At 56.5% G+C, this 19,437-nt stretch overlaps 4 protein-coding genes across 19 annotated transcripts; 3 read left to right on the forward strand and 1 right to left on the reverse strand.

Annotated features, from left to right (window-relative positions):
* Positions 1 to 741: 741 nt before the first annotated feature.
* sdr42e2 (short chain dehydrogenase/reductase family 42E, member 2) lies at positions 742 to 7,049 on the forward strand. Of its 3 annotated transcripts, XM_088435995.1 has the most exons (12): positions 742 to 2,681; positions 2,747 to 2,842; positions 3,188 to 3,245; positions 3,335 to 3,453; positions 3,515 to 3,590; positions 4,613 to 4,695; positions 4,904 to 5,041; positions 5,155 to 5,220; positions 5,440 to 5,503; positions 5,572 to 5,645; positions 6,114 to 6,406; positions 6,921 to 7,049. In XM_088435995.1, exons 1-11 carry the CDS (start codon positions 2,301 to 2,303, stop codon positions 6,375 to 6,377), a joined length of 1,419 nt encoding a protein of 472 aa, XP_088292121.1. In that variant the 5' UTR covers positions 742 to 2,300; the 3' UTR covers positions 6,378 to 6,406; positions 6,921 to 7,049. The 3 variants fall into 3 exon arrangements, with proteins under 3 accessions (XP_088292121.1, XP_088292120.1, XP_088292119.1); XM_088435994.1 differs by lacking the exon at positions 6,921 to 7,049 and having other exon boundaries at positions 6,114 to 6,681; XM_088435993.1 differs by lacking the exons at positions 5,440 to 5,503; positions 6,921 to 7,049 and having other exon boundaries at positions 5,504 to 5,645; positions 6,114 to 6,681.
* On the forward strand, positions 7,033 to 10,595 carry mfsd13al (major facilitator superfamily domain containing 13a-like). Of its 2 annotated transcripts, XM_088435996.1 has the most exons (7): positions 7,033 to 7,323; positions 7,472 to 7,786; positions 7,867 to 8,277; positions 8,354 to 8,508; positions 8,585 to 8,668; positions 9,107 to 9,250; positions 9,684 to 10,595. In XM_088435996.1, exons 1-7 carry the CDS (start codon positions 7,156 to 7,158, stop codon positions 9,823 to 9,825), a joined length of 1,419 nt encoding a protein of 472 aa, XP_088292122.1. In that variant the 5' UTR covers positions 7,033 to 7,155; the 3' UTR covers positions 9,826 to 10,595. The 2 variants fall into 2 exon arrangements, with proteins under 2 accessions (XP_088292122.1, XP_088292124.1); XM_088435998.1 differs by lacking the exon at positions 9,107 to 9,250.
* On the reverse strand, positions 10,595 to 14,245 carry LOC148411262 (immunoglobulin superfamily member 6). 13 transcript variants are annotated; one of them, XM_088436011.1, is made up of 7 exons: positions 13,377 to 14,220; positions 12,446 to 12,684; positions 12,045 to 12,359; positions 11,850 to 11,950; positions 11,743 to 11,775; positions 11,125 to 11,229; positions 10,866 to 11,052 (listed from the first exon to the last, which is right to left on the reverse strand). In XM_088436011.1, exons 2-7 carry the CDS (start codon positions 12,498 to 12,500, stop codon positions 11,014 to 11,016), a joined length of 648 nt encoding a protein of 215 aa, XP_088292137.1. In that variant the 5' UTR covers positions 12,501 to 12,684; positions 13,377 to 14,220; the 3' UTR covers positions 10,866 to 11,013. The 13 variants fall into 13 exon arrangements, with proteins under 13 accessions (XP_088292133.1, XP_088292132.1, XP_088292129.1 ...); XM_088436010.1 differs by having other exon boundaries at positions 11,125 to 11,232; positions 13,377 to 14,213; XM_088436007.1 differs by having other exon boundaries at positions 10,595 to 11,052; positions 11,743 to 11,950; positions 13,377 to 14,226.
* kdelr2a (KDEL endoplasmic reticulum protein retention receptor 2a) lies at positions 10,748 to 17,464 on the forward strand. Its single transcript, XM_088436013.1, has 6 exons — positions 10,748 to 12,520; positions 13,533 to 14,209; positions 15,082 to 15,182; positions 15,263 to 15,421; positions 16,189 to 16,441; positions 16,952 to 17,464. The coding sequence occupies exons 2-6, from the start codon at positions 14,119 to 14,121 to the stop codon at positions 16,984 to 16,986; spliced, it is 639 nt and encodes a 212-aa protein (XP_088292139.1). The 5' UTR covers positions 10,748 to 12,520; positions 13,533 to 14,118; the 3' UTR covers positions 16,987 to 17,464.
* Positions 17,465 to 19,437: the final 1,973 nt, after the last annotated feature.

Genomic DNA, 19,437 nt, shown 5'->3' on the forward strand with positions numbered 1-19,437 from the left:
TCCTGTTTTGTACACCCGACGGTAAAAAGTCAGACGCTCCCGCCGTCGTTCCGGCTGTCACTTGACTCTTCCGCATCCGTTTAGCGTTGGGTGGAATCCATTTCTCCGATCGTCCCATCCGACGACCCGATTTTCGCATTGAGAGAAAAAGAAAGGTCATTATTGTAGGATCGGAGTTAAAACGTCCCGACGCGCCAAATTTTGTACGACTGGTTGAGTCGTCGTTTCAGATCGCTACCCGTTTCGTTCATCTGCTCGCGGTGTACCCGCCTCCGCCGCCAGGAACGGAATCCCGTTGTGTTCGGTTACCGACCGGTCACAGGATATACGTCGGCGAGCGTCGCTATCTCGTTTGCGCTCGGATGTTGGTTGCTTAAAGAGTTGGAAAGGTTTGCCTCTGGGCGCGTGTCAATGGTGTTTTGCGTCGCTGGGCGGCATTTTGAAGGGGCGCTTTCAAATTCACTGCGCGTCTTGTGTTTAGCGCCCTCAAGTCAACGCGGACAAAACGCTTACGTTGCACGTATCCGGCGGGGAAGCTCGTTAGTTGGGTCACTCGTAACTCAAGGCGCCGCTCAATACGTTTGGGTTTTCCACATTCGTGGGTAAAGGCCATATTTTTGCAAAGGGAAAAAAAGTGATTTTTCTCCCGGTCGTCGGTGGCCGACGAGGGCATGCGTCACAAGTGGAAGGGAAGGTTGTATTTTTTTTTTTTTTCCTCTCTCTCCCCCTCCTTCCTTTCAGCGTTCCCAGGGCGGGAAGAAGGCGAGAGGGCCCCTGAGGAAGCCGTGCGCTCACGTCTCCCCCTCGCGCCGACCTGGCGCCGACCTGGCGCCGACCTGGCGCCGACCTCGCGTCTCTGTGCGGCAACACCGTGTACTTCGCCGTGCCCATCGCTGGCGTGAGTTACGGTCTACCTCTTTGTTATCGTGCGCGTTTGTCTCCCGAGTTTGCTCCGATTGACCGAGCGCCGCGGTCGCGCCGTTCTGGAGTCGGCGGGCGCGGGCCGCTTCGCCCCACCCGCTCTCGGGCCCGGCGCGGCACCCGAGAGGCCTAAATGGGACATGAGGGCTCCCGTTCCAAGCCCTGGGAGAAGGGCGTCCCGCTCTGCCGCTCGGCATTTAACGGCCGGACCTTTGAAGGCCCCTCTTAAGTCCCCTCCGCGTCCTTTTGGATTGGGTAGAACACCGTCTCAGCAGCGCTAGGAAATGGAATCGCGCGAGCCGTCGGGGAAACGAATGATTTGGAGAATTTCCCAGCCGCAACAGCAACTCGCGAACAATTAGGGAAAAGGGGAACCGCTCGACCTTTGCGATCAACTCAAAGGCGTCCATCATACGTACGCTTTCTATCTGCTGCCCCGAGTCGTTTGATGATGACGATTCTCCCAGCGCGCCGCAAGAAATTTTAGCCACGGACATCTGTTCCTGACGTCACCTTAAAACAAGGGGCCCGCTGCTGCCTCGCGTTACGGTAGCGAGACGTTGGCGGGGGCGGGGCCTGACAGGTGACACGGGGGACAGCGCGAGACTGATATCCAGGCCACCTGCATCTACTCGAGTATGGAGGCGACTGGACCGCTGCACTAACACGCAGACAGGTAAGACCGTTTGGCCTGCCTTCCGGAAGAAAAAAGCTTGCTTGAATTTTGAGAAAGTCCAAGTCCTTGTTAATGGAAAAACGTGTGTCTAAGTATATATGCTTTCTTAGTGCAATGTGTATTTAACCTTATAACGGTAAAGTTAACCTTCATGAATTGGAAGAGAAGGTCGTTTGTGTGTGTGTGTATGTGTGAATACACACACACACACTATATATATATTAATATATATACACACACACAAACACACACTCCCATACTGTATGCATAAGTGCTTCCTTAGCACAATGTGTATTTTACTTTCCAACGGCAAAGTTTCATGAATTGGAAGAGAAGATCGTTCTTATACGTTGGTGTAGGTGTCATTTTTTGATATGCGTTAGTTCCAATCAGTTTTACAGTGTTTGCGTAGCTCAATAAAATAACCCAAAAGGAGCCGTTCTATAATACACAACGCGAACGACAAATTCATTGTAAACACGAAAGGTAATGACGTTGATGCTTCGTAGAATATTTCTTATTTTCGTAGACTTAGAATATTTGTGGACTACTTGTAAAACGAAATGACTATTTTGTAATGTGTCAGTTCGGTCCAAAGACAGAGAGGGTTCTCGGGTCACCCGCTTGTTTTTTTGGGGGGTCTCCCATAAACCTTCATTTCGAAGGTGCGCTTCGGTAAGACCGATGAATAACGCGTAGCAAGATGAGACCGAAAGGCCGCGGCGCCGAGGACGAAAGGCGGGCCGGGGGGAAAGCGAGCAAACGCCTTCTGGACCGGCGCAGGGCGCCGATGGAGACTTGCGGCCGGCGCCGAGGCTCCCCGCGCCAGGCGAAGGGGCTTCCCTGCCGCGGCGTCTCCCTTCGCGGGCCACGGGGCGGCGGACGACCCCCGCGCCGACCCCGGGCCGACGGCCGGCCGTCCGCGCCCCGCGCCGGAAGGTCGGGGACCGCGCTGGTGACCGGAGGCGGGGGATACTTTGGCTTCAGGCTGGGGAGGGCGCTGGCCGCCCAGGGCCTGTCCGTCATCCTCCTGGACATCAATAAACCGGAGCGGGAGCTCCCCGAGGGGGCGCTCTTCTGTCAGGTACGAGCCCCCGGAGCGGCTCGGGTCCGACGCCCAGGGTTACCGTTCCTCTCTCGTCGCGGCAGGGCGACGTCCGGGATTATTCGACCCTCTTTGACCTTTGCCGGGGCGTGGACTGCGTTTTCCACGCGGCGTCCTACGGCATGTCGGGCCCGGAGCAGGTGAGCGCTCGACGGACGTCCTCCTCCTCGCCGGCTGGCGGTTTGGCAGCTGGCCCGCAACAATTCTTCACATGCGCAGAGCTATCAACAATAATGGCCATGTTGCTTATGATCAAAAACAGTGGAGCGACACATGTAGATGGATGTGAAAATGCTAGGGTATTTTTGCCGCAGTTAACGTAGGAGTGACGGTCTGCTTTGCCGCAGCGTCACATGTCCAAGGCACGACCGCAACGTCTGTTGAAACAAAAACAACAAAATCGGGCCGAAACCGCCTCGCCTTCTTTGAACCGATATCGCGACCGCGTGCTCGTGACGGGTGTCCGTCTTCATATTTGTTCCCAGCTAAGGAAAGAGCAGGTGGAATCGGTCAATGTGGGCGGTACCGTCAACGTCATCACCGGTGAGGATGTAGCATCGCCGAGTCGCGCAAAGATGGCGGGTCCGTCAACGTCGCGACGCTTCTCTTTGTTTTTCCGTCTTTCTTTTCAGCGTGCAGAGAAAGGAGCGTCCCCCGGCTGGTGTACACCAGCACCACCAACGCGGTGTTTGCGGGGCGGCCCATCGAGGACGGCGACGAGGCCTCCGTCCCCCCCGTGCCCCCCGACATGGTGGGTACGAGTCGCGGCGCGCCGAGGTCCACCTTTGTGAGTCCGTCCCGGTCCGCTTCAGCACGCGGACCACTACTCCAGGACCAAGGCCGTAGCCGAGCAGATGGTCATCTCCGCCGACGGCCGTTCCCTCAAAGGTGGGCGGGCAAAGCACCGAATCTTCCTTTTCGTCGCGAGCGGCGAGGGCCGATGGCGGGCCCGCAAACTTCGGCGGCCGCGTTTCACGTGAATTTGACGTTTCACGTCCCGGATTCGGATGGCCATCGATCTTCCATACGGAAGTCCTCTTTTCTTCCTTTTGTCTCATGCGTGAACTTTGACCCCTGCATATGCGCCGCGCCGGCCAAAACAGCCGGCGGAGCGCCTCAACTACGTACTTGGCCACGGCCGCTATGCGCAAAAGCCCGTTTGGTATCGTCCCTCCGATCGAATGTTAGCAGGAGACGGGTTTGCCCGGCCTCGACGCGGGGCGGGCCTCGCCCTCTAGACCCGCCGCCCGGCCGACGGAAGCCTCCGAGGGCGAAGCGAGCGACGCTCGTATCGGGACGCGCTCGCAAACGGACCGCGACCCGGAGGGCAAAGATGTCATTCGGCACCGGCGCCGATCTAGCGAAAGGCGCGCGGCGTTCCCCGTGTTGTCGCGCGTCAAATGACGGCGGCGCGGCATTTGCAAGAAGCCCGAGCTCATTTTCCCAGCAATCCGGTCAAACGGGATCCGCTGATAATTGCCGCCGCGCCGCTCGGGAATCCCCGGAGAGCCGACGTTCACGCGGGGGACCGAACCGCTTTTTCTCGCGTTATTTCCTCATTTGGAAACACCGTCAACGGCTTGGAAAAGGGGGGGACTTTGTTTATTCGGGAAGACGGAAGGTAGCGACGGAAGAGTCGCCGCCCGGCTCATTCTCAATCCTTTCAGATGCGTAAATATCGGTCCCTCAGCGAGAGGGGACTCGCTAAAAGATCCCGAAAGTGCGGCGCGCCACTCGAAATGGCCTTTCCCGATCGGGGTCGGCCCTGCCAGAAAGGGAGCGGAGGCGTCGGGGGACGGCGAGCCGTCTCGACCTCTTTGCTCGCTTTGCGGCAGTAATGGGATTCCCGTCGGGCTCAAATTCATTTGCCGAGAAAAGCATAAGCTAACAAAGGATGTGGCGCTGTGCAGGCGGCGGCGTCCTGAGAACTTGCGTCCTGCGGCCCTGCGGCATCTACGGCCCCGGAGAACGCCGACACCTGCGCAGAGTGATAGTGAGGAGCGCCCGCGCGCTCGGCTTGCATTATTCATGGCGATCTCCGCTTTCGCTCCGTCTCCCTTCTTGCGTCCGGCAAAGCTTCGGCCCTTTCTCGCACCGGCGCCTCCCCCCGCCCGCCCTTTGGCGCCGCGCTCGGCCCGAAAGCGGCCCGCCGCGCGGCGAGGGAGCGCGCGAGCCAGCGCGCCGTCCTCGTGTGTGCTCAGGTGAACGCCGAGCGCGGATTGTTGAGTTTCCGCTTGGGTGACGGGCGGGCCAGGATGAACTGGGTGCACGTGGACAACCTGGTGCAGGCCCACGCGCTGGCGGCCGAGGCTCTCGCCCCCGACAAGGGCTGCGTGGCCGTGAGTGCGCCTTTGACGCCGCGACCTCCAACTAGACCGGGAAGAAGACGTTTGTCACGGCGCGCGCGAGGGAACGTTCGCATGCTGAGATTGACCCGCGTTGCTTTTTCCAGAGCGGCCAGACCTACTTCATCAACGACGGACTTTCAGTCAACCTCTTTGTGTGGTTGACACCTCTGGTGAGTTGCCGCCGCTTTGGCGCGGCTCCCGAAGGGGCCCTTACTCCAGCGGACTTTTTTTTTTTTCCGAGCGGCGGAGGCGGCCTTTAGAGAAGCACGCAACGTTTGTGCGCCTTCGCTAAAAGGCACCGTCCCTCTCCGATCTCCTTTTGCGCGAGGGCAAAAAGAGCGGCGCCCCGCGCGCCTCTTTTGACGGCGCGTCCGCGGCTTTCGTTTCAGTTTGCCAGACTGGGCTACGGCCGGTCGTCCATCAAGCTGCCCGTTTCCCTGGTCTATTCGGCAGGTAGCGCGCCCGCCGCTCGTATCCCGAGCCGCCGAAAGACCCGTTACGAAACCCTCTTGCGTTCCCAGCCGTCCTGGTGGAGTTTTTGCATGTCAGCCTGAGACCCGTGATGGACGTGCCCCTCCTGTTCACCAGGAGCGAAGTAAGTCGCTCTTTCTTCCCTTTTCCGCTTTGTGAATCCAATTCAAGAGCAACAGCAGGTCAAATGGGGCCTTCCCCCTTTGGCCTATCGCGTCGAATGTTCCTTGGACGCTTTGAGCTCCTTCGCCGATCGGCTCGCCTCATCATCGCGCGCTTTCGTAGCTCCGTCGCCGCGTTTCTCCCTATGAGATCGTGCCGACGCGTTTGTGATAATGCGGTTTGCCGGGTAGAATGAGGGGAAACGTCGAAGCCTCAAAAGCGGGCGGGATTCCATCCGCGTGGCGCGCCCGATGACAAGACCGAACTCTGCCGCGCTTTGGCTAGAGATTGGTGACAGGACCTCCTCGCGCATGCGCCGCGAGGCCGAAACCAAAGCTGGGCCGGCCGGTCGCCAACTCCTTCCGTGACGCCGGACCTGAATAAAACATGCGCTCCCGCCGGGCACGTGACATGTGCGTGTGGCGCGCAGGTGAGGAACATGGCGGTAAGCCACACCTTCAAGATCGACAAGGCCCGCAGGGAACTGGGCTACCGGCCCGAGTCCTACAGCCTGGCGGATTGCGTGGAGCCGTGGCTGAAATCCCGTCGGAGCGGCCGGCGGCGCGGACCGCTTGCCCTCCTGGTGCTGGCGGCGGCGCCGCTGCTGCTGGCGGCGACGCTGCTGCTGCTGCTGCTGCTGCTGCTGCTGCTGCTGCTGCTGGCCCCGCCGCTGTGGAAAGAGCGCTCCGGTTGAGCAGGAACGCTGTGCAAGATGTTCGCAAGGTCAGCGTGCTTGGCGCGCATCAACGCGGAAGGAGCGGGGTGGAGCTCTTCAACAACAACCTTTCCGTTCTCGTTTTAATTTTTTTCCCTTTCTAATAGTCACATTTTGATGTCATTTAGTTTGAATGGGAGCAGTTTGAATATCGCGTTTCTCTTTATATGTAATGTTTGGGAATTGAATTGGAATTCTAAATTCTTTTCCATTTCATATTTTTTCCTCCATGGAGTCACAAATTCCAATCAGTTGGAAGTGAAATAAAAGCATCGCATCAGAATTTGAACGAGGCGGTCCGATTGTAATTCACGCGACGGACCAATCAGGGCGTACAATTCGATAGTGCTGCGGGCAATCGGGACTTAAACTAAGCATCGCGTTTCGGTTTAGCTGTGAGCACTGCCGCCTACGTTTGCTCACTGTTACGTGGCAAGAAAAAGTCATTGATTTAACCGCGAAAACTTGACAACGGTAAATTATCGAAAGTGCTTCGTATTAGAACGAACATTTCTGCCGAAGCTTCCTGATTTCCGGTTTGACGTGGACCATTCGGAAAGTGGAATCGCGAGGCGTTCCGACCAATCAGCATGCCGGCCAAGTTTCAGCGCCGCCCTTCTCGACCGAAAAAAAAACCCAACAACAACAAAGCAACCCGGATGTCAGCCCGACTCGCTCCGAATGAACTCTCCGAGGAAGACGACGCGACTGCGTTTCAGTCGCCTCCAGCACCCGAAGAGTGACTTTTTGGGCCGGCATGGCGGAGGCCAAAGGTTGGCCCCACCCGGGACTCAACCCGGCGGCTCTGGCTTACGCCATGACCACTTTGGGGTCTGCCATGATCAACAACATTTTCAGCTTTTACTACGTGAAGCTCTTCATCAACAAGTACAAGATATCCGAGGGCGCCTTCCACAAGTCGCAGGTGAGCGGGGCGCGGCGCGCGTGCACGCTGTGTCAATCTTTGCCGTGAGCGCGGGTGCGCCAAGCGTTTTGTCACTTCGCGCGCCGACCCGACGAGTCCCCGAGCAGAGCAGACACTCCAAAGTTTTTGCCTATTTGCTCTCGGGCAGGTGATCTACATGGTGTGGAACGCCATCAACGATCCTCTCTTCGGCTACCTGCAAGACAACGCCAAGTGGGCCTGCTGCTCCCAGCGGCGCCGCTCCATCCTGTACGGCGCCCCGCTCTACTCGGCGGCCTTCCTCATCGCCTGGTTCCCGTGGAGGTCGTACGCGCCCGGCGACTGGCTGTGCGGCGCGCACCTGACGGTGGCCTTGTGCGCCTTTGACGGCATGCTGACCTTCGTGCTGCTGGCGCAGTGCGCCCTGTTCGCCGAGATTTCCGGCCGCCACGGGAACCGCCTCAGGCTCATCAAGTACAACCAGGTAAGGGGGGGGGGGGGCGACGACGACGACGCGCGCAGCGGCCGAAGCGCGCGCCCGACGTCCGCTTCGCCGCCCGGCAGGTGGCCTCGCTGCTGGGCTCGTCCAGCGTGCTCTTCTGCGGCGTGCTGTCCAAAAACATGGAGGACCTGGCGGCCTTCCAAGCCTTCGCCGTGACGGCGGGCGTCCTGAGCTGCGGCTGCATGCTCTACACGGGCCTGCGCGGACGGAGCCGCTTCGACGACAGGGCCTCGGTCCCGGCCGCCTCGGCCCCGGGCGCCTCGGCCGACCCCCCCGCCGTCAGGACGCTGACGTGGCAGATCCTGGTCAACGGGGACTTCCGCCTCTTTGTGCTCATGAACTTTTTCCAGGTCTTCGCGCTGGCCTTCTTCAGCAACTTCACGCTCATCTTCGCCGAGCACCTGATCCCTCCCGACGTGCTCTCGTCGCAGGCCAGGAGCGTCATGTACGGCGCCGGGTTCATCTGTCCTCAGGTGCGCAGCGCGTGGAAGAGCGCCGCTTCGCGCCGCTTCGGAGCCAAACGTCCGCTTTGATGTCCGCCCGCCCCAGCTGCTGGTGCTGAGCTGCGACAGATTTCTTCACAGCCTGGGCTACTACAGAATAATCCTCTACACCTTCTACTTGGAGGTCTTGATGGGGGCCGGCATGCTGGCGCTGGGTGCGCACCACTACCGGGTCCTGGCCTTATTCCTCACCCTCAGCATGTGAGGCCCCGCCGGCATTTTTTTTCCGACCTTTTGGGCTTTGGTCTTCTGCCTAGTGTCGGCGTCCTGCGCGCAGGGTGGTGGTGCAGGCCACCTTCAGTCTCTTCAGCTTGCCCCTGGCGGATATCATTGACAGGGACATGCTCAAGTACCAGCGCAGGTAAAGGCTCCCGCTTCGCCGGCCCCGACTTCTGGGGAGCCGGGGCGCGTTTTGTCAGCTGCCCGGCGTGTCTTTACGCCCCCCGAAACTCCGGCGCTGCTGTTCGGACAGCGGGAAGTCCGAACGGGGAGTCCGCCGACGAGATGGGCTCGTTTGCCCGGTGGCGAGAAAAGCCAGGGCCGCGTCGCTCGTCCCACCTCGCGCTCTCCGCGGGATTAGTTTTCGCCAAGCGAATGCCGCCGCATCCGGCCGCCGAGAAAGGACGCGCCTTCGGTTTTGGAGACGCGAGCTTTGAGTCGCGCGCCGGGCTGGGACGGCTCAGCTCGGCGGCCATACTGTCCTAAGAGGACCGCGGTCGCGCGTTTGACAAGGCGCGCCGGTCGGTGCTAGGCTCGCGCCCGTTTGCCCAAGTTGACGGCGGCTGCGGCGCGCTTGCAGCTCGCCCATCTCCTCCATGGTGTTCGGGACCAACGCCCTGTTCACCAAGCCCGCTCAGTCTCTGGCGCCCATGCTGGTCATCTCCATTCTCAACCAGTTTGGCTACGAGCAGCTGAAGGACGCCGGCGGGGACGCGGAGCCTAGGTAAATTTGGCCGTCTGTCGCTCCCGTTCTATCGCAAAGCCGACGGGCCGAGCCGAGTCATTTTTGCTGTTTATTGAGCGCTATTTACTTATTGATTGTATTTTTTTGTTGCCTTTTAGTTTTTTTTTTTATTTACCTCTATTAAAGCATGAAAAAACAGACTGCAGCAAAAATGAATCGGTTTGACTGATCAAAAACGTGCTCCTGTGCAAGACGCTCAAAGGGTCATTCTTCTCAAATCCCCGGTCAAGCACATCAGCGCAACCTTTGTAACTAGCTACGGCGAGTTGAAGCGGGGCAACGACGTCGCGGCGGAGCCGACGCGCAGACGGCCCTCCGTGAAAAGCTCCCGTTCGGCGTCTCGTCGCTTTTGGAAGGAGTCAAGTCATTTGGGCAAAAGTTTGGTCCAAAGCCAGCAATGTGCTTTTTGCAGAGCCCTGGAGAGCCTCCGCGGCGCCATGTTCTACTTGGTGTGCGCGCTGCCCATGTGCGTGGCCGCCGTTCAAGTCCTGGCTTGGAGGCCCTTCTCCATACGCGACAGCCACACCGCGGACAGCAAGTACGCCGACGGCTAGGAAGCGGGCGGGGAGCCGCCTCGGCACGGCCGGCCTGGCCCGCGGCCCCGCCGTTCGAAGGAGCGCCCAGAGGCCCGAAGGACGGGTGGAAAACCTCCAAAGGGACGCTTCTCCACTTGGCGGCGGCGGCGGCGCCGTCCAACTCGAGGCGCCCGGCATCTTCTCTGCTCGCTTTGGGACTCGTTTTTGGCACCGAATGCTTCGGAACGTCTCCTTGGCCTTTTGAGGCGAATCGCTCCAGAGAATGGCGCACATTCTCCCCGCTGCAACGGAAGCTTAGGTTTCAAATGGATTGGGAGCTAATGAGCCCAACTTTACCAGATTAGCGTTTTAGCCGAAAGGGGACCAAATGATAGTCGCAAGCCTATTTCTTTCTGCACCTTAGCTGTCAACTGGCCATTTCCAAGCTCCTTTCTTGACTTAGGGTTAGGGTTAAGCATCATTTCCCGTGAAATTTCAAGACTTCTTCCACCCTCTGTTCGTTTTTTAGTTCCGCTTCGGTTTTATTATTTAAGATTGAGGCACAAAACCATTTAGTCATACGTCTCTTGTTTTTATGTCAAGATGCTGCCACTGAACACTAGTATCTTTTAATGGCAGGGATTTTTGTTTTGTTTTTGTCCCCTCCCCCGTCAAGATGAGTTTGCCAGTGTACTTTGTACACTCTGTCCGTTGCCTCCTCTCGTCCACTCTGCTGCTGGGTAATTTCATGCGGTGCGCCTTGTTTGAAATGGATAATCATCAACTGTGAGTAAATGGCAGGCACAAGTCAGGTTTGCTATTTATTAAAAAATAGGCCGCTCTTCACATCTTCGCCGCTGCGCCGACGCGTGTGCAAAGAGGCTCGGAATGATCAGTTGGGTTTTTTTAAGCAAACATTAGAAATGTGATTGCCTCCAGTTTGGACAGAAAATGTGCTATTTTCCCTTGGTTGTGAAATGACCAATAAGTTTCCACCAAAATACCCGGGCTTCTAACAAAATATCTGCAGATGAAAGTCTTAACTTTAAGTAAAGGGGTGTTGGTTCCTGATCCCGGGCAGAGTTGCATGCGCCCCAGCGCTCCACATTCAAAAGGTCGGGCCACGGGCAAGGCCGGCCGGAGCCTGAGGGCCGGCCGGAGCCTGAGGGCCGGCCGGAGCCTGAGGGCCGGCCGGAGCCTGAGGAACGCCCCTCGCCGGGCGCCTTCTTAGACATTTTCGTAGACGTCGTCGGGCGCGTGACCGACCTGCAAAAAGGGACTGCTTTGAAAAAGTCACGTGGCCGGACTCGGGGGGTGGGGTGTGTAAAAAAACCCCACCTGCGGCGGCGGGTTCCTTTCGGCCGCCCCCCCGCCTGACTTCTCATCTCGCCGGCGGCGCATCTCTTGCAGCACATCGCCGAATATTCGACTTTTGTTCCTCGACTTCTGTTGGCAAGCAAAGCCCACGCGGGTGTAGGAATCGTTTTGTTAGACGTGAAACCTTCTTCGGCCTCAAGCCGGAATACGGCTGCGCAGCCGGGTGCCGGATCTTTCCGGCATACGGCGAACAGATAAACGTAGCCCATGCGGCCTTCCGCTAATTATTATTGGCATATATTATTGGGAGCAGCAAAAACTAACGGCGAGGGAGCCGCCGGCGTTTCCAAAATTCACATTAGAATCGGCCACCGTTTCCCCTTCGCAAGCCACTCGCGCAGGCGACCCTGCCGCCGCGCCGCACCCGGCTTCGGCCGAACGTATCCCGTTTTCCCGCTCTGGCGCGCGACAACGGAGGCCCGGCCCGGCCCGGAGCCTCCCGCTTTGCTCTCGGCCTTATGAGAAGAAGCGCTGGAGCGAGCGGCGGCTACATCGCTTCCTCTTCTGTTTTTCCTTCCCCCTTTGCCGCGAGCGCGGGGACGCGAAGCGACGGAGCCACCCAAACGGAATGCGACTGACCTTGTGGCACTTGCGCACGGGTCTGCGGGCGCACTGGAAGACCAAAGGCTGAGATTACAAGGCGCGTCTCTACGTCCTGGCAAAAGAGGCGTCTTTGGGCAAGTTACCGTCTTTTGAAGGACGAGCGTGAACGCGGCCCCGCTGTAGAGGGCCAAGACGGCCAAGGTTAACCACAAGAGGATGTGAGCCGCCGTCAGTTTGCTCTTTTCTGCAAGCACAGGGAAGCGCAGCGCTTTGAGAGGATCTCTTCCACGTTTCCGGTCAGGGACGGTTCCAAGGGGCCGAGCGGCGACCGTCCTCACCCTTGACCACGAGCGTGGTCCCCATGCCAACGTGCTGAGCGCCGGGCGCCGGTTCTCCCGGGGACGCGATGGCGCAGTAGTAAATCCCGCTGTCGTTGGCGTCCAGGGCGCTAATGCGCAAGGAGGCGCCCCGGAGGCCGTACTTGCGGGGGCGGCGCTCCGGCCGAAGCGCGCCGCGCCACCTGCGGCCGAAGGCCAACCAGCTGAAGCGCGGACTCCCGGCCGAGCAGCCGGGACGGACGGCGCAGTCGATCAGGGCCTCCTCTCCCGGCGCGCGCCAGATGACGCCGCCGGCCTGCCGCAGGCAGCCCGTTCCTGCCGCCGCACGCGAAACACGTCGGCCTTTGCCGGCTCCTCCGAACGGACGCGCGCGAGGGTCGGGCGCCCGCCCGCCCGCCTACCTCTCGGCGGCAGCCAGCTGAGCCAAAGGAGACAAAGCCAAAGCGACGGCGCCATGTCTACCCGCCGATGATCCGGTGAGAGCTGGCGCCGGAAACCGGTACCTTCCGCTTAGTCAACGGCGCCGACTTCCTTCCTCTTTCCTCCTCACCGTCGTGCCTTTGTGACATCAGAAGTGCTGGCCCAAAGCCCTCGGCCGGCCTCTTCTCGGAAGCTCGCGCTCAAATGTCTGTTTTCGTTCCTGATGCGCAACGTGAACAAAAGGTAACTCGCGGCTTTATCCCAATTGAAAAGACCGGCCATGCGCGCGAGCCAGCTAGTTTATTGTTGCACAAGCATTTGACCTTTCCGTAGCGCCGTACTGCTTTGTTGTTTTTCAACCGCGCTTCGCCCTTTTGCGCCGTTCTGCCCATGACGGTCATTGGCCCGTCAGCCTTCAAGTCTCACCTATAATATCTTAATTAAAACGGTATCGCTCTCGCACCTTCTTGCTCTTAGCACCCTTCCGGACTACTTTGTTTGGCCTCCTCTTGGCTGTGCGCGGAAGGTCAAGAAGGTCGGCTCCTCTGTCATTTTCCTTTAGAAATCTACGTTGACGTAACGAGCTTTATTTCTGACCGGCGTCTTTGGACGGGCGCCTCGTCGGTTCACCGCTCAATTGTGGGGTGGCGCTCGTCCGGAGGCTGCCGCGTCTGTTATAGCCACGGACCGTGGTAAAAGCAGCGCTTCCCTCCTGCTGTCCATAGTGGAAAAACGATCAAAATCTTACAGGTCGCCCCTTTAATGACACGCAATTATTGAATGGTGCATTTATTGATTGAATTTTGGCGCTTTGGGTCCACCATAGTAGGGCGGGTCGGAGGCGCGGTGACGAGCACGTCCGCCTAACTGGTAAAGGGACCAGAGTTCAAACGCGCCTGTCTCCGGCCTTACCGCCTGGCGTTTGCGCCTTCTTCCCGAGCCCGCGTGGGTTCTCTCCGGGCACCGTAGCTTCCCCCCGCACTGAGAATACATGCGCGCCAGGTGAATCGGACACACTAAATTGTCCTTCGGTGCGTGAACGGTTGTTTCTCTGTGTGTGCACTGCAGTTGGCTGGCAACCAATTCGAGGTGTCACCCGCCTACCGTCCGAGGCCAGCTGGGATAGGCGACGGCAAGCCTGCGACCCTCGTGAGGTCAAGCGGCTCTAGAATATGGGTGGATGGATGGATGGCCCTCCATAGTACAAAGGTTCGGTTGCGGACTTGTGTCATTGCTTTACGGTGGTACTAAAGAGTGCGTGGCAAAGCTTCATCGGCGTCATTTCAACGCCGTCGACTATGAAACGGAAGCAAGCGCGGCACATCAAGGAAAAGAAAAACAACGGAAAGTTGGTTCTTTGATATGCTCTCGATCCTGCACACGAGCCCGCGGGGCATGGGCAACGTAAGATGGCCGCCAACTTGTGTGGGTGGCGCCCCGGCTCGTCGAGCCAACGCAGCGTCCAATCCCGACGCCGCGCCGTGTTGCATTCACGCCCCCTTCCACGTCGACCTGCACGACTCGCCATTATTTGCAAGTCGCACGAGAGCGCGCCGCATCGTTCTCCCGTAAAGTGGAAAGCGGCCGATTCGATATTCGCCAGCAGTGGAGGACTCGTATCCAAGTTGGCGTTCGGCCCGTGAACTTTGCCACCATGAACGTGTTCCGCCTTACTGGAGACCTCTCTCACTTGGCAGCCATCATCATCCTCCTGTTGAAGATCTGGAAAAGCAGGTCGTGCGCAGGTCAGTTTGCTGCCGCTTCCGGCGTTTAGCAGAGCGGTTGGTGCCAAACGACGGCCGACTTGAAATCGCGAGTCGCTAGCTAAGCTTGCCCCCCCCCCCCCCCCCCCCCCCCTTCCCATTCATTCACGCGAGGGACTGGCCAGCGTTGGTTTCCTCGTATTTACGGATGACCTCGTATCCCTTGCGAAGCCCTTTGAGACTTCGGTGATTCAGGGCTATACAAATAAAATGGAATTTGATTCGATGAGTCAGCACACAACGCCATCGATAACACGGCATTTGTGCCTTGTGTGAATTGGTTTATAGCGAGCGTTGAAGGAGGCGGAGTTACTTCAGCCTGAATATAATCGGCATCTTTTACGGAGTCCAGTTAAGAGTCTGCCAAGTTACGAGTGGGCGTTCGCCCCCCAACCAATAAATACATAAATAAATGAATCACGTCGGTCCTTTGAGCGCGGTCGACGTTTGATTAGTTCGGTCTACCGTCTGACGTGGCGCTCTCGAGGGCGCTACGGAAGTAGCTAGCTCGCTAGCTTTCGCCGCTTGTTCGTGTCTAAAGTTACACGCAAACGGATGAGCTTGCCGTGTCTTAGCTAACATTTGAGAGAGAGCAAATGTGTATGGAAATCTCTCAAGCTATCCCAGTCACCAAAAGCGCACGTATTACGTATTGTTGTTGCGCCGGGACACGACAAACACATGCTAGCGATGCTGCTGTTTGGAAAAGTGACGGCCGAATGTAGCCATCCTATGCAGGTGGCGTTTTTTCCATGCCGACCCTGTCCGGGGAACCTTTCAAAATTGCAACGTGCGCGCCGTTTCCTCGCTTGTCCCGCCGGCGCCTGTCAACCTTCTCCCGCTTGTCCTCGTAGGCATCTCCGGAAAGAGTCAAATCCTCTTTGCCCTCGTTTTCACCACACGCTACTTGGACCTGCTCACCTCCTTCATTTCGCTCTACAACACGTGTATGAAGGTAAGCGGGCCGTCGACGTCGAGTGGAAATGGTTAGGGTTTGGGTGGCGTCACTAGCGGTCCATTGCTCCCGCCCGCCAGGTCATCTACATCGGATGCGCCTACGCCACCGTCTACCTGATCTACGTCAAGTTCCGGGCCACCTACGATGGCAATCACGACAGCTTCAGGGTGGAGTTCCTCGTGGTCCCCGTCGGGGGTCTGGCTGTGCTCATCAATCACGACTTTTCCCCCCTTGAGGTGGGTTCTGTCTGAGTGCCATACCTTCCGCCTGTGAACGGGAGGGAGCCTTTCTAAAGCGCTCCTGGTGCGGGAGGTGGGCTCCTGGTGCGGGAGCTGGGCTCCAGGTGTGGGAGGTGGGCTCCAGGTGCGGGAGGTGCGCGCCCGGCCTAGAAGGTGCGCGCTCCCGGGGTAGAAGGCACGCTCTCTTTACCGGTGGTTCATTTTCTTTCTATCTTGTGTGTGTGTGTGTGTGTGTGTGTGTGCATGTGCGTGTGCGTGTGGCAAGGCCTGCAGAGTAACCCGAACATTTTGGGGAATCATTTGGCTACACGTACCGTGCGCATGCTCATTTATTCCGAGAAACGATGGCATGATGGCAACTCCCAGTGATCGGTGTCAGTTACGAGGAGCAAAACCCCCGTTTATGACAAAAGTCATTTTTAGACTTTATACAATCTGGATTTTTGGGGCCCATCGATGACTTGAAACAATTTGGGGCAATATGTCTGTTCAGTAACTTGGTACTCCGTGCGCTCCCGTACGTATAGCGGGCGGACCGGTGTAGCGGTATTGTTTGGGTTGCGAGCCGTATGCGGACGGCTACCTACGTATCACGGCGCCAGAGGATGGCGTTAAAGCGCTACGATATTAGGCGAAGCGCAGGAGGCTCACGGACTTGACTTCCGAGGGCAAGGCCTAACAGCTGCGCGCGGGGAGAAATGAGCCCCCCCACCCCGGAGCGATAACGCCGTTTTAAAGATGCCCGCCCGCGGCTGTCTTTGCAGATCCTGTGGACCTTCTCCATCTACTTGGAGTCGGTGGCCATCCTGCCCCAGCTCTTCATGATCAGCAAGACGGGCGAGGCGGAGACCATCACCACCCACTACCTGTTTTGCCTGGGCCTGTACCGAGCCCTCTACCTCTTCAACTGGATCTGGCGTTTCTACTTCGAGGGCTTCTTCGACATGATCGCCATCGTGGCCGGCGTGGTCCAGACGGTCCTCTACTGCGACTTCTTCTACCTTTACGTCACCAAAGGTCGCTAACCCAGTCACGTCTCCGGGCCTTGACGATGCGCGGGAAATTGCTCGAGGCTTAGGTACGGGGGGGGGGGGGGGGGGTTACAGGGTAGAGAGTTGGCGGGCCAACCCAAAAGCGTCGGCGAAGGGCGGGAATTAAGCGCCGGTAAAAGGCAGCCTCCGCCCGTCCCGTCTCCGGTGCTCGGCCAACTTAGCGGATGAAAATCAAGCCCCCAACATTGTTAACATGAAAGTCCACGTCCCACGAGAAGAAATGTGCGAGAATGGTGGCTACTTTGCAGGAGCGCGTCCCCGCCGTGAGGAGAGACTGCCAAGGCAAGAACCGAGTGTTGCATTTGCAATGCTAGCTGTACTGTTTGAAAAGTAGCTACGACGTGACCCCAAAAGCACGTTTTGACTCGAGGGGCTTTTTCCGCAACGTTCCGACTTTATTCGTGAATGGGGGAAAAGGCGGAGGGGCGCAGCGCGACGGCCCGGCGACTTAACCGACGGTTCGATCTTTTTGCAGTGTTGAAAGGCAAGAAGCTGAGCCTGCCGGCGTGAGCTGGCCCAGCCGCGCCCACGGGGGAGACCGGCGCAAAAGCTCCACAGTCTTCTGGACGGCCGCTCGGCGGCGGGCGGGCGGGCGGGCGGCCTTCCCGCTCCCCGTCGCCTTGGGATTTCTCTTTTGGACGGCGTCCTCGCCTTCCGCCTCGTTTTCATTGCTGTTCTGTCTGGAGAAAAGAAAAGGCTTCAGATGCTTCTGGTTTTGCCCCCCCCCCCACTCCCAACCACCAAATAGGTGGAGAAATGCACGAACGGATGATGCTCTTCTTCCAAACAAAACGTGTATCAAGAGTGCCTCGCTACAGCTGTTTTTTTTTTGTTTTTTTTACCTTCTCCTTTTGTATGCATTTTATTCCATACAATTCCCCTCCCAGAACTATTTTGAATACCAGAAATACATTTCCCAATTTCTTAAAAAAACAAAACAAAAAAGTAACAACCAAAAAGAATAAAAACCTCGATTGCCTTCGTAGCAGCCACGAATCTTGTTTTTTTCTCGCATGGATCCTGAATGTGCATGACGGTCTTTCCTCTTATGTGAGCTCCGTATATAAACCAAAGAAGATCTTTACTTGTTGCGGGATGGGACATGTAAATATTGCTGGTACATTCATGAGATGTGCTCCACAAATTGAGACTGATGTCATTTCACATGAGGTGAGTGTAAATACACATTGGGCATAATATGTTATAGTCTGGGCGAGACGTCTGAAATGATAGATCGATTTATCTACAAATACTCTAGCTTTCAGATCCACCTCACCTTTATAAAATAATCTTTGTTTTAATATGCAATCAATCTGGAAACAAAATGAACCGACAAAGCTGAAAACGACACACCTCACACTCCAGACCGATCCATCCTCCATTCGAAGCGCTTTGTCGCTCTAGTCCGGCCCACGTCACGTGACCAAGCCACGCCTTCACAGTTTCAAACAAAATGAACACATTTTTGACCCAAAATATTTCACGGGCCGAAGCTAAAGGTAAGTGAAAACCTCCTAAAAATAAATACATGCGTTCGGGTATACGTGAAATTAAAAATCCATATTCAATTTGTCGTTTGTCAAATGAGTGATGTTCATAAAGATTAGAACGTAACAAAATGGAATAACTGAGCAGAAAGTGTTATGATGTCTGCAAAATGAAATAGCAATCCTGCATTATTCATTTTGAGACGTTCTTCTATTTATTACGTTGAGAAACACCGACGTGTGTGCGCGTGTGTGTGTGTGTGTTGTATTCTCCCTTGAATTGTGTTAAGGAAGCAGGTGCAACGCACGATATGTTCGTGCCATTGACTTGCTGCCACCCGGCGGCGGCAATATGCAAATGTACGTCCGACGAGCAGAAAAAGAAGAAGGTTGACCCCGACTGCAATTAAGACGCAGCTGTACACAATTAGGGCTTGGTGAAGCGACTATAAAAGTGCTTCCTCCGGCCGACTAGTTAGTAGTGCTAGCGAACGTTTGGCGTTCGTTGGGCCTCTTCGGCTTTGATTTTGTGTGCACTTTGCAACACTCAATGCATGTGGTGCGCAGTTGCAAATGTGTATGATGCAAATGTTTCAAATAGTTTGTGCAAGCATTAATGTATTTGTGTTCAAGATCTCCATTGGATGAAAATAAGTTGCAGCATAACCACACATGCTTCAGTGGAAGAGACCAAAGGCAAGATTTCGTCTTTCACTTGTAACTAAGTCTAATGAGGAAAATAACCCCCCCCCCCCCCCCCCCCCCTTTTCTCCAGGAATGGCAATGTTTTGGGGGCAGATGAACGTGCTAACTTGGATGGTGGGAAAAACATACACGTGTGTTAGTTCGAAAATGGCTTTGAAGATGAAGAAAATAAATAGTAAAGGTAAGACACATTGTGTGTCAATGTTCAACAAGTATTGTTGGTTCTCATTTGTTTTTTAGTTTTTTATTCCCCCCCTCCCCCGGTTGTGGTGGAGGAAACTACTCAAGCTGAAGATCTAAAACCATTCACCGGGAAGTGAATTCCAAATCCGACCACTTGAGGGCGCCAGTCCCTTCTGTTCTCCTAACTTTAACTCCCCGGGAAATACTTCTTTATCTCACTCCAAACACAATCATTCATCTAGATGTAATGCCAAACCTGACCACTTGCGCGCACCAGCTCATTCTGCTCGCTCTAACCCTAACCCTAACCCTAACCCTAACCCTAAGCCAGCGGAGAATACTTCTCCTTTATCTCACTCTAAATACAACCACTCACCTGGAGGAAACTCCCAATTCGACCACTTGAGGGCGCCAGTCCCTTCCGTTCATCCTAACCCTAACCAGAAAATCAATAATATTCATTCTAATCATAACCAAAATATCACAATACAAATTGGATCCGTCACCGATACGTTTGGAAATAAACACGAGGAAATAGACATCCAGGAACAAACAAAACCATTTTCACTATTTCGCCGGTTGGCTC

Source organism: Hippichthys cyanospilos, chromosome 16 (genome assembly GCF_059441005.1).
Source record: "Hippichthys cyanospilos isolate Australia breed blue-spotted pipefish chromosome 16, RoL_Hcya_1.0, whole genome shotgun sequence".
NCBI lineage: Eukaryota > Metazoa > Chordata > Actinopteri > Syngnathiformes > Syngnathidae > Hippichthys > Hippichthys cyanospilos.